The sequence below is a fragment of the Copadichromis virginalis genome, linkage group LG3 (assembly GCF_057382275.1).
Source record: "Copadichromis virginalis isolate Kocher_CV1m ecotype Utaka linkage group LG3, C_Virginalis_male_GT1.1, whole genome shotgun sequence".
In the NCBI taxonomy this organism is placed as follows: Eukaryota; Metazoa; Chordata; class Actinopteri; order Cichliformes; family Cichlidae; genus Copadichromis; species Copadichromis virginalis.
In genome coordinates this window covers 38751861-38764520 of record NC_140620.1, presented here as the reverse complement: position 1 = coordinate 38764520, position 12660 = coordinate 38751861, and the positions used below count along the sequence as shown (strand labels likewise).

The following is a 12660-nucleotide window of genomic DNA, read 5'->3' as shown; positions in this document are numbered from 1 at the left end:
AAGCTATTGCTGATTAATGGTGGCTTGTAATCAAACGTCATCCCTCTCTGCTTGTGTTTACCTGACAGCTGCCACAGACAGATCCAAAGAGACTAGAGACTTTCTGAAAGGATAATGAATAACTCTAAGCTTTTGTTATGAAGAGTACATTTCCATATCTGTAATTACTGTTGTTCTGGCACAAAAAAAAAGAAAATGCAAAACACTTGTCAAGATAGGAACAGGTTTACAGTCCTGTTTGTAGTCGGAAGACAAAAACAGGCGCACAGGTGACCTTTGCTAACAAATTGTTTTTATCATAAAAGTTTTTAACAAAAATATTTTTCTCATTTTATCTCTTTCTGTGTTACAACATGTATCGGCAGCATCCAGCCTTAGTGTGTGTTAAACAGATTGTTCCAAACCACGGCTCTAAATATGCGGATCAATCCTCTGTTATTGTTAGCATCCGAGGCTAACACGCGGCATGCGGCATCTCAGCAGCCAATGACAGACGTAGAGGAGGGGCATACCATCAGAGAGCATTGCGGGTACTCCAAAAGTAATTATTTATGTCACTTCAGAGCTCGCAGACGAGTACTGTTCGGTGTATTAACACCGAACAGTACTCGTTCGGTGTCACAACTACGATACGTGACCCAGTAAACATAAGCAGCACACACTGCTGTTAGCACCGTGACAGAGATGGACAGGGCCGTCATAGTAGTAGCTGGGTCGGGGCGCTTGTTCGTTAAGACTATACTTTCAGGGATCATTTCTATAGTTTCTAACTTGAGAAATGTGTTTCTAAAGTGTGTGGTCTCGCTAACCACGATGATGAGTTGGTGATACTCCTCCTTGAGCGCGAAGCGGGCCGAGAGACTTGATTTAGTTCATATGCTCTTTGCCTTTGATGACCGTTCACTGTTTCTTCGGAAACAGCGATGGGAGGAGTATGATCAGAGTGGTTACGAAATGCTGTTAAAAAGAAGTTGTTAATTCTATTGGTTGCATAGTCAGCAAAAGCTATGTAAGTGTGTTGAACTACTCGATTTTGAGTCACACCAAAAATCTCAAAGCATGTATGTTATGCGTAGGTGTTGTGCGTCCTAAAACGTTTTTAATACTGCTTGGATAAATCTTGATACCAAAGCCTTAATACTTTGAATTTACAAAAGCTAACAGTGAAGTAGATTAGTTATTTTAGATTGTTTTCATGTGTTTTTACTGTGATATATGTTATGTAATTTATATAGATATGTATATACTGTCCATATATTACTTTATGCTTTAATTTTATATTTTAATAATTGCACCTACTCAAAGATTTAGATTTATCTTAAAAAAAATGTATGTTATTTGGGGCCCCCTTCAGGTGGCATAAAGAGAGGAAATGATGTGCATTTCACTCCATGTTAGTCATTACTTAAATGTATGGAGTGTCAAGAGTGCCAACATTAATGAATAAATGCATCATTCAAAATGTTAATTAAATTTTCATTAAGTAATTAAAAATATCAGTTAATTTTATTAAAAATATATTTCAATATTTAATTAACTTGGTTTAGTTCCTGTGATGCATTGAAGCATGAAATAATTAGAAATGGTCTTTACAGCTCGGACGGTAACATTGATCGGTTACCCTGCACAGTGAGTCAAGACAGGTCGACATAAAAAAAAAACGGATCAGTTCTCAGTGAGGTTTTTTTTCTTTTTTTCTTTTTAATGATTTAATAAATTTTGGCATTTCTTCATAAAATCAGCATGATGGATCTAATAACTATCGTTTAGCTTGACTGAGTTGTGTAATAGCTGGTTTTCCTTCTTCATTATCTGACAGTTTATTTATTTACTCAGGTGATGTGAGTGAAGTATTCTCTGTGTACATCAAATGCAAGTTATTTGTGAAGTTTAAAGTAGGTTTGGAATACAAGTAGCAGCTCTGTTCTAATTCTTTATCATCTGCCTTGTAGTCCTGTGTCCTTCATTTTCACAGAATACATTGCGTTATTGTGAAAAATTCATCCTAAAAATATGCACGAAGAAAGAAAAAAGATAACAGTCAGCATGAAGCGAGCAGATCCTGATTTTACTAAACCAATAAAGGACGAAACTGAGATTTTGGGTTCATGATGGGACCACGCCTGAGGCGGCAGAGAAATCATTTCAGAGAGCCAGTGGTGAGCCGTTCTGTGACATGACAAGAATCAAATGTTCCACCATGCAGAATGAACATTTTGATTGCATCACCACTAGACAACATTGCAATTGGTCAGATGTGTTTAAAAGCATCCGAAACATCAGAAAAATTGAACTTGATCTGAAAAAATGAAAGCCCCTAAGTCGCTGGATGCAAAATAATTTTCTCTCTCTCTCTTTTTAACAATGTAAGAGTGTTGAGTTATTATACTGAATCACTCACAAACACTTAAAATAGAAACACTGACACAAGCTTTGCATTTAACTGTCATTAATAACTTTCACAAAGTGTAAAAACAAAGTTGCATCAAAGTTTGAATGAAATTGTTGCCATACTGTTTATTTGTATTTAAACATTACACTGAAAACAACAATAAACTAGCAGAGCCCCATTTTCAACAATATATTTTAGATGTTTAGCAGTAATGTGCTACCCCAGTACACGCTAGAAAGCCTTTTAGTCTGGATGTTATTAGTATGTATGCAATAAGAGAGGAAGGCCAAAAAATGCCTTCAGTTCACTGATAGTTTTACAAAAGCAGAAACACTTAAACAGATGTTAAGAGGTCGAGTCACAATCATTGTTTTGTATACAAAATCTTCTCCTTTTCACTCAAAGTGACTTTAAATACAAAAAATAAAAACAGCTAAAGAGCTGCTGTTAAAACTTCCATAAGGAGACATCATTTCAAGGAAATAAACGTATTGTATTGGTGATTAGACCCTGATGGCCCATCACAGCAGAACAGAACAGGACCTCCTGGAGTCTAGATGCTGGTGGCGGAGATGAAGATGGAGGCTTGGATGGAGCCTGAGTAACATGGGTAAGGCGGAGATGGAGCTGGGTTGCACGAGGGCAAATGTAAGGGAGAATAACACATGAGCAGTGAGGTTTAAAGACTGTGGAATGAAGGCTGATTGCCCTGAACAGACTGGCAGAAAGATGATTGGACAACACCAGTGATGTCACATTGAGCTTGACAACATGGGAAAGTGGAAGTGATGTAAAACAGACACTGTTTTGGCTTCCCTTCATTGGCTCCCTGTTAAATCCAGAATTGAATTCAAAATCCTGCTCCTCACATACATGGTCTTGAATAATCAGGCCCCATCTTATCTCAATGACCTTGTAGTACCATATCACCCTATTAGAGCGCTCCGCTCTCGCTCTGCAGGCCTACTTGTTGTTCCTAGAGTATTTAAAAGTAGAATGGGAGGGAGAGCCTTCAGTTTTCAGGCCCCTCTTCTGTGGAACCAGCTTCCAGTTTGGATTCAGGAGACAGACACTATCTCTACTTTTAAGATTAGGCTTAAAACTTTCCTTTTTGCTAAAGCATATAGTTTGGGCTGGACCAGGTGACCCTGAATCCTCCCTTAGTTATGCTGCAATAGGCATAGGCTGCTGGGGATTCCCATGATGCATTGAGTTTTTCCTTTCCAGTCACCTTTCTCACTCACTATGTATTAATAGACCTCTCTGCATTGAATCATATCTGTTATTAACCTCTGTCTCTCTTCCACAGCATGTCTTTTATCCTGTCTTCCTTCTCTCACCCCAACCGGTCGCAGCAGATGGCCCCGCCCCTCAATGGATTGGATTGACATTATTGTAGTCAGAGGTCTGCTCTGCGTTGCCTTGTTGACATGATCAAATGAAAGCATTTCAAAACAAACACCACCATATGTCCACAAATGCATTTATTATCAGTGAGAATAATTACCAATATATATTTTGCATTTCAAATCTCACATTTTGTGCACTCACTTGTCTTGTTAATGACTCTGAGCTGAATCACTGATGTGACATTGATGTAATCACCTTCTGCTGGACCTGAAATAATAATTTTAATCACTTTCATGTATAATCATCCAGTTTCTATATTAATGAAAGTGTATACTTTACCATTTTCAGTGTTTTCACATCTTCTGACTGTCTCATAGACAGAACGAACACCTGCAGGTCAGAGAAAATCAGTCACCTCATGTCTGTGATACTAATTTAAACACAAATATTCTTGCAAATAACATTTATATGAAAAGCTGCAGCAGATGTAATAAGTACAGTCTTGTTGCAAATAGGATCAGAATATTTGGAACTACGTGAAAAACTAACCATGAAGAAGAGAGGAGGATGGTTGCTGCTGACCATCCTGATTGAGCGTCTGCTCATTAGCAGTACCTTATTAAAAATGTAGGGGAAAAAAGACATTTGAACCTCATGATGCATTTGTGTCTTTGAATGATAAAGAGTTTGTAGTAAGTAAAGGAAAAGGTCTCACTGTTGGTTCTTCTGCAGCGATACAACAAGAGCAGGAGAATAATAATGAGAGCGACTCCACAAACCAGTCCAACCATCAACCACACAGGAGACGAAGAGCTGTCAGCTCCTGACACAGTTACAATAAACAATAATTAATTATTGATCAATTATAATTATATAAATAAATACTTTTATGAAATGGAGCAAGGTGACTGCGAGACTTAAATCAGACAATCTAATGTTCATTCTCAGTCATCAGACGTGTTTAGAAAACTCCATCAAATGCTTTGATCCTGCTCACCTTTAACTGACATCCAGCTCTGTGCTGACTCTCTTCCTGAGTACTGACACTTGTAGAAACCTTCATCAGACTTTGACACTGCAGAGATCTTCAGCTCCCCTCGGGGATCATTTTCAATAAGTTTGTCATTGTGATAGAAAAACACATTGGAAAGTATTTTTTGTGTTCTCAAACTGCAGCTCAGACTAACAGAAGCTCCCTCAGTCACAGGATGAACAGGACTCACCAGGATAGGACCATTACCATCATCTGTGACACAATCACACACAATTGTTTCTGTCACATCAGCTGGTGCACACTTTGAGAAAGAGCTGACAGACAATACAAATGTACAAATGCTTTTCATCATGAAGATCTGATCTTGTATTTTTCTCCAGATAAAATGACTTCACATACAGCAAAGCTGGGACAAATGTTCATGTGACGTCTAAATCATTCAGATCCAAGAAGTAAATGTATAATAACATACTCTGTACAGTGATGTTGACTGCACTGCTGAACTCTCCTGATCCAGACTCACACCAGTACACTGCAGTATCTGACTTTGATGTGTTGATGTCACATGTGGATCCAGTCATTCTGCTACAGTCAGAGAGTCGGCCGTCCTCAGAGAACTTCCTCACTCTCCACTCAGGGAAGTTTCCCTCACAGGTCAGTGAGACAGAGTCAGAGGTGAAGTGTTGCACTCTGTCAGGACTCACTGTGAGAGACGCTGCTGAATGAACATCTGGAAACAACATGCAGTGAAGACACAAAACTCACAGATGTTAGGATTAAAATATGAAACAGATATTGATGAGCTCAGTCTTGTTGAAAACATCTTGAATAAAAGTTACAACATAATCTCACTTCATTGAAAGGACAGAGAATCAAACTGACCTGCAGACCAGACAAACTTTGGCTGACTGTGATCAGTGTGATACTCTGGGTCTCCTCTTCCAGCTCTGCACACATATCCTGCTGTGTGTGTCTGTCCATGAATGATGTAGGAGTCCTGTGCAGTCCCACTGCCATCAGGTAGCAGCTCATAACTGGAGGATTTCTCTGATAGATCAGGAACAGCTTTATACCAGTAGAAGCTCCATCCTGCAGACGGATGTTCAACCTCACAGTTCAGAGTTACTGAGGCTCCAGGACTCAGCCATGATGGAGACACAGTGAGGACAGGACGGGGTTCATCTGTTCAACAAAGATTTTCTCTCAATGTTTCGTCTCTTAACTCTGAATTCAATGTCACTAAAATGTTGACTCACAAATATTTATGATGAACTTTAAGAGTGAGACTATCTAAACATGTCAAATATCTCAACATGTACTAATAAAAACACATTTTTATTTTAGAACATAAATTTGAATGAATCCAACAAATTTAAAGACCTGGGTGGAAAAAAGTGATTCATGTTCTAAAACCTCAATGGTGAAGCTCATTTGATCAACAATATAATATGTTATAAATTCTGTGATTACCTAGTTCAAATGCTGTAATTAATTTGAAGCATAGCTGAGTTTATTGATCAGTGATCAAAATGTACTGGGTTTTTTGTATTTATATTTTTTATGTATCAAATTTGTGTCAAAATAATCTGGATGAAAGATCTTACATGACACAGTCAGTGTGATGATATCACTCCACTCTGAGAAGAAATAGTCCCTTCTGCCCCGGCAGCTGTATCCTCCACTGTCAGACTCAGTAGCTCTGATGATTCTGTATTCATTGGATGTTGGAGGTGTGTTTAACTTGGCTGCTCTCCATTCATACGCCCACTGAGCTCCTTCACCTCCCTGAATCTCACATCTGACAGTGACTGTCTCACCGCTGTATATCTGAGGCCAGGATGGCTGCAGGGTCACAGTGGGCTTACTGGGAACTGTTCACAGAAAAATATCCAGTTAGACACAAATACAAACATAAAAACTCTGCTGTTTATAACATGAAAGTAAAGTGAGAAAAAAAATAGCGGATTCACAGTTTAAAGACTGAACAACAAAACAAAGTCATAACATTTCATAGCTTTCAAACTGTAACACAACATTTTTAGTAAAACGTACAAGTATTTACTTGTACAGTTATCATCTTTTATTGATATTCCTGAGTTGTATTGATATCCATTTCACAAAGACGTCAAAATCAGTGTGGTAAAAAAAACAAATATAAAACTTTTGATTGTTAAAGTTTTTTGTCTTCAATCTAGAAAAAACACAAAGAAAGCCTGCAGCCACTGGCATATAAATATCCTGTTGCTAATGTATTTTTTATAGTTGATAGTAAAGTTTTTTTTGTAAAGATCCAATAAATTGATGAAAGGCTTGTAATGATTTTTTTCTCTGATAACCAGATGGGCTCTTTCAGAGTGCACACTTTGTCACAATGAAACTAAAGTTCTTCTATTTTCTCATTTCCACCTCTCCAAGTCAGAAAACAAACCGAAGAACAGCACAGATCACATAACTTGATCTGTCTCAGTCTGGTAGAAATAAAATAATTAGACTCACGAGTTTCTGTAACTGTGACGTCACTGCTGTCCTCTGTGTAGTAAACTGGATCTCCTCTCCCTCCTCTGCAGTGGTACAGACCTCCTTGTGAGACACTAATAACTCTGTTTGCTTCATTTCCTCTCATGAGCTGAGCTTTAGAAGAGACTGAATCACGTCTGAACCAGTCAAACTTCCAGCCAGCAGAGCCCTCCACAGAGCAGCTCAGTGTCACACTGCCCCCTGCTGGTATGATTGAACTTTGTGCTGTCAGTGTGGCTCTGGGTTTACTTGCTGTTGATGTTACAGGAAAAAGTTAAACAGATTGTTACTTGATTATTAAAGAAGAAAAATGTTACAGTAATGAAAAAAATCACTAGATAATATAGTTACTAGAATCAAATATGAAACAATTATTCTGCAAATAATGAATACAGACTATTTGCCAACTGGAAAAATAAATAGATAAAAAATCAAAATGAATAGGCCAGCATCCAATAAAACGAGGCTATATTGTAGTCTGCAGTTCATTAAAGTCATTAGGTGAAAAACAATGTGTGTGTTGGTTGTGACTAGGGCTAACCCACCCCTAGTTGTGACATCAGACTCTTTGACTAAAACCTGAAACCTCTGAGGATTTAATAAAACAGATAATATGAATGAAAGATCTTCAACTTACTTGAAACTGTCAGTGTGACTGAATCACTCCACTCTGTTTCATGCTGTGAACTTTTCATTCTGCCCTTACAGCGATAGTTTCCACTGTTGGATGATGAAGCAGAAATAATCCTGTATTCATTTTGATTTGGAGGTTTTATGGTGCTGTTTGTTTCCCACTCATAATCCCACTCAGTGTCTCCTCCATGGATCTCACATCTGACAGTGATCGTCTCTCCTCTGTATATCTCAGACCAGTTTGGATACAGAGTCACAACAGGCCTGTTTGAGACTGTTAATGTTCAAGAAAGTACAATAAAAACACGTGAATGTCAAAAGGTTCAGTTACCGTTAGATGTAGTGCTTTGTGGGAAGTTACATTTAAACTCACCAGTTGTGTCAATCCTGACTGGCTGGCTCCACTCTAAGTAGTAAGCTTCTCTTCCTCCTGTGCACCAGTAGAGTCCTCCCTGTGAGACTCTGATTTGCTTATTTGATAGAAAAACTCCATCCTGTGGACTCAGAGGTTCACCATACTTCTTTTTGTACCAGTAGTATTTCCATCCAGATGATGATGATGGGTTCACAGAGCAGGTCAGGGTCACACTGCCCCCTACTGGAACAGCTGTGTTATCAGCTCTCAGTTTGGCCTTTGGTTTATCTGCAGTTCAGTTTAAAATGAGAACATAAAAGTAAATGACTGAATCCAAACAATTTAAAGAGTTCAGCATGAAGCAAAACAAAAGAGTCGTGGTCAAAAGTCATGCTGGCATGATTTCGGTGTTTGCTGTCACAGTAGCCTTCACTTTCTCTCCTGTAATTCAAAGATCAAAAGTATAAAATTGCTGCTCTGAATGTTTGATGCAAACTTAAATAATGTGAATCATTCAATTCAACACACTGAAGCTCTACAGAGACTTTGGAGTGACGTGTTAGACAGCTTCTAATCAAAGGGGTATGAAGGTATAAATACTCTATGCTGAGCTCAGAGCAGCATATTTCATATTGGTGTTTCCTTTAATCTTTCATTTGTCATCTATGTGTACAGGGACAGAGATTAATAATAACTGATTATTGAATTATTATTAAATTATTGAACAGGGAGCAGGAGAAATATACTCTCCTTTTGGTAAATACAAGTAAAGAGCAACACATATGGTATAAATGGTAAGAAGAAACAATTTCTCACCTGCAGCATTTCCACGGAGGATTGTGCTGAGCACTAAAACAATGAATTAAATTACATCAGATATTAGACAACTGACAATCAGAAGGTGCAAAACAATCTTTGATCTCACAGAAGAAGTTATAAATTCCAGGCACAGCAAGAAATCTTACTGGATCTGAAAAAAAGCATTTCACACAATTAACCATGAAATATTAGTACTCATAAATACATTCGATTGGGACACTTCTTTTTTTGAACATTTGTTTTATTTGCTGATGACACACATATCGTGTACCCGGTTGTAAATTGCAGAAACCTTTGAACCAGATCACTTCAGAAATTAACAAAATAAAACATTGTTTGATCCATCCATCTTCCACAGGGCTGAACCATTGGGGCAGCAACCTAAGCAGAGGCTAGCTAATTTCACGTTTTAAGAATACACTGTTTATAGATAAAATGTAATTGTCACCGGTGAGAAACATTTTCCTTCATCACTGCCATTCAAACAGTAAAGGTGTGTATTGTACTCACAGAATAACCCCAGCAAACAGAGCAAAGAGTGCCCCATCCTCACGTCCAGCCCTGCACGCTGATCTGCATCTAATCTCAAAGGCTTCAACTTTGCCTTGATAAAGAGAAGCTGCACTTCATGTAGATAAGACCAGAGTTTATATTCAGCTCCTCCTTCTATCACCTCTCTGTGCTTCCTTCCCGTTTCCACCAACCTCAAACAGCTCCTGTAGCTTTGACCACAGCAGCTGCTTGACGTGTTCACATTTCCTGTCCACTGCAAACATTTACCTTGTTGCCCCCCTCTGAAAAACCATTACCGTAATTTGTAAATTAGTTGAAAAATACATTTTTAAATAATTAAAAAAGAGCCAAATGTAACAAATGCAATACAACTTTAAAGTCATATATGGTATTTATAATGTAATATTTGCTTTTAAACAAATCATTCAGAATGACTGAATCAGTAATGACTGATTGATCCTGCAGGTGTACTTCAAATAAGTTTTAGTTCTTCACAGATCTTCTCGTCTCTATTTCAGTGGTAAAGCTTTTCTAACTTATCAGAGCTTATAGGCATCTGATTTTCTCCTTTGGAGTCTGTATTCTCTTTAAACACCTTTTAATTAATTTGTTTTTCCTTTTGATTGTTTATCAGAGGAATTATGTTGAAATTCTTCTTTCAGTCTGCATAAAAACATGTTTATGCATTTTATTTGAGTCACAGCTCAAATATTCCCATGCAGTTCTATAATTAAAAGGCTCCTCTGACCTCAGAATAGATGTGTGAATGTTCTCACCATGTGGTGCAATTATAGTTTTAAGTCTGGCCCCAGAAAAAGGAAATGACTCACTGTGCAGTTGAACTGAAGGTAAAGACCTGTATGTTTCACAAACTCAAATATGAAAGAGATTATTAAAATTTTCTTTTGTCGTACTTCCTGACTTCAGTGCTTATGTGGTAAATGACAGTGTGGCCTGGACAGATGTGATTGGGACACATTAGGCTAAAGGTTGAGGCTTCATTCTGCACTTTTACTGTCAGATCTCCAACCATGTGTTCTGGACTCTCTGGTAAAGACAGAACACTTTAGCCTGGCGTGGTCTTAAAGATTACTAAGTGGTCACTTATCCCATGTAAACTAACACCCATTTGGAACAATCCAGATATTTATCAGAAAACAAATAAAATGAAAAAGTAAGTTCTTCACGGTACGTTGCCTCTTCACCACTGACACTACTTCTTCTAGTGTAGCGTCAGCTACCGATGCGTACAGGACCGAGCGCCCTCTGCTGGCGGAACTTATACAACAGTAAAACTTACATTGCAGTGGCCTTACTAAAAGAAAATGTATCTGAGCATCAAATAAAATGGGGGGCTACTATTTTCATGTCTCTGTCTTTAACATAGTGCCACATTCTTTTTTTTTTCAATCAGTGTTGAATAATAAGATTGTGGAATGCACGCCACACACATACACAGTTTGATGCTGAGAGATGTCACGTTTATTTCTGACTTTTATGAAACAGTTCACAGTCTAATCAGCACCGGTATCAGCTTTTTCAAGCAACCCTTCTCTCCTCTCACTAAAAAGGGAAAAGAGAACTGTTATCAGTCCAAGCATCACTAGCTGTGTTCTCACGGCACCGCTGCGTTGAGCTCACTGCACCACTCCTGCCCTGCAGCTGAGCCAGGGAAGACACCTCTGGAACATAGATGTTCTAACTTTCCAGAGTGCTTTCTTATAGAATAATAAAGAATTTCTCCAGAATAAATGTTGATCTTCTAAATTTCTGACATGCCATTCCCTCTCCAGCGTACAAGTTATCTGCTTTAAGGTACAGTGGTGCAAAAGTGGGTGCAAGTTCCCCCACTTAAAATGATGACAGAGGTCAGTAATTTGCACCAGAGGTACACTTCAACTGTGAGAGACAGAATGTGAAAAAAAAAATCCATGAATTCACATGGTAGGATTTGTAAAGAATTTATTCGTAAATCAGGGTGGAAAATAAGTATTTGGTCACCTCAAACAAGGAAAATCTCTGGCTCTCACAGACCTGTAACGTCTTCTGTAAGAAGCTTTTCTGTCCCCCACTCGTTACCTGTATGAATGGCACCTGTTTGAACTCATCATCTGTATAAAAGACACCTGTCCACAGCCTCAAACAGTCAGACTCCAAACTCCGCCATGGCCAAGACCAAAGAGCTTTCGAAGGACACCAGGAAAAGTATTGTAGACCTGCACCAGACTGGGAAGAGTGAATCTACAATAGGCAAGCAGCTTGGTGTGAAAAAAATCAACTGTGGGAGCAATCATCAGAAAATGGAAGACATACAAGACCACTGATAATCTCCCTCCATCTGGGGCTCCACGCAAGATCTCATCCCGTGGGGTCAAAATGATCATGAGAACGGTGAGCAAAGATCCCAGAACCACACGGGGGGACCTGGTGAATGACCTGCAGAGAGCTGGGACCAAAGTAACAAAGGTCACCATCAGTAACACACTACAACGGCAGGGAATCAAATCCCGCAGTGCCAGACGTGTTCCGCTGCTGAAGCCAGTGCATGTCCAGGCCCGTCTGAAGTTTGCCAGAGAGCACATGGATGATACAGCAGAGGATTGGGAGAATGTCATGTGGTCAGATGAAACCAAAGTAGAACTTTTTGGTATAAACTCAACTCGTCGTGTTTGGAGGACGAAGAATACTGAGTTGCATCCCAAGTACACCATACCTACTGTGAAGCATGGGGGTGGAAACATCATGCTATGGGGCTGTTTTTCTGCCAAGGGGACAGGACGACTGATCCGTGTTAAGGACAGAATGAATGGGGCCATGTATCGTGAGATTTTGAGCCAAAACCTCCTTCCATCAGTGAGAACTTTGAAGATGAAACGAGGCTGGGTCTTCCAACATGACAATGATCCAAAACACACCGCCCGGGCAACAAAGGAGTGGCTCCGTAAGAAGCATTTGAAAGTCCTGGAGTGGCCTAGCCAGTCTCCAGACCTCAACCCCATAGAAAATCTGTGGCGGGAGTTGAAAGTCCGTGTTGCTCGGCGACAGCCCCAAAACATCACTGCTCTCGAGAAGATCTGCATGGAGGAA

General features: G+C 39.1%; 1 protein-coding gene and 1 non-coding gene across 2 annotated transcripts; one reads left to right on the top strand and one right to left on the bottom strand.

Moving 5' to 3' along the window:
• The first annotated feature begins 732 nt into the window (after nt 1–732).
• On the top strand, nt 733–948 carry LOC146714589 (small nucleolar RNA U3). The gene has a single exon (XR_014919468.1). It is a non-coding gene; the product is annotated as a small nucleolar RNA U3 (small nucleolar RNA).
• Nucleotides 949–4716: 3768 nt separating this feature from the next.
• LOC146714588 (Fc receptor-like protein 5) lies at nt 4717–9836 on the bottom strand. Its single transcript, XM_085452619.1, has 8 exons — nt 9734–9836; nt 8260–8529; nt 7887–8160; nt 7233–7501; nt 6341–6607; nt 5619–5918; nt 5209–5466; nt 4717–4988 (listed from the first exon to the last, which is right to left on the bottom strand). Exons 1-8 carry the CDS (start codon nt 9834–9836, stop codon nt 4717–4719), a joined length of 2013 nt encoding a protein of 670 aa, XP_085308745.1.
• Between the last annotated feature and the right edge of the window lie 2824 nt (nt 9837–12660).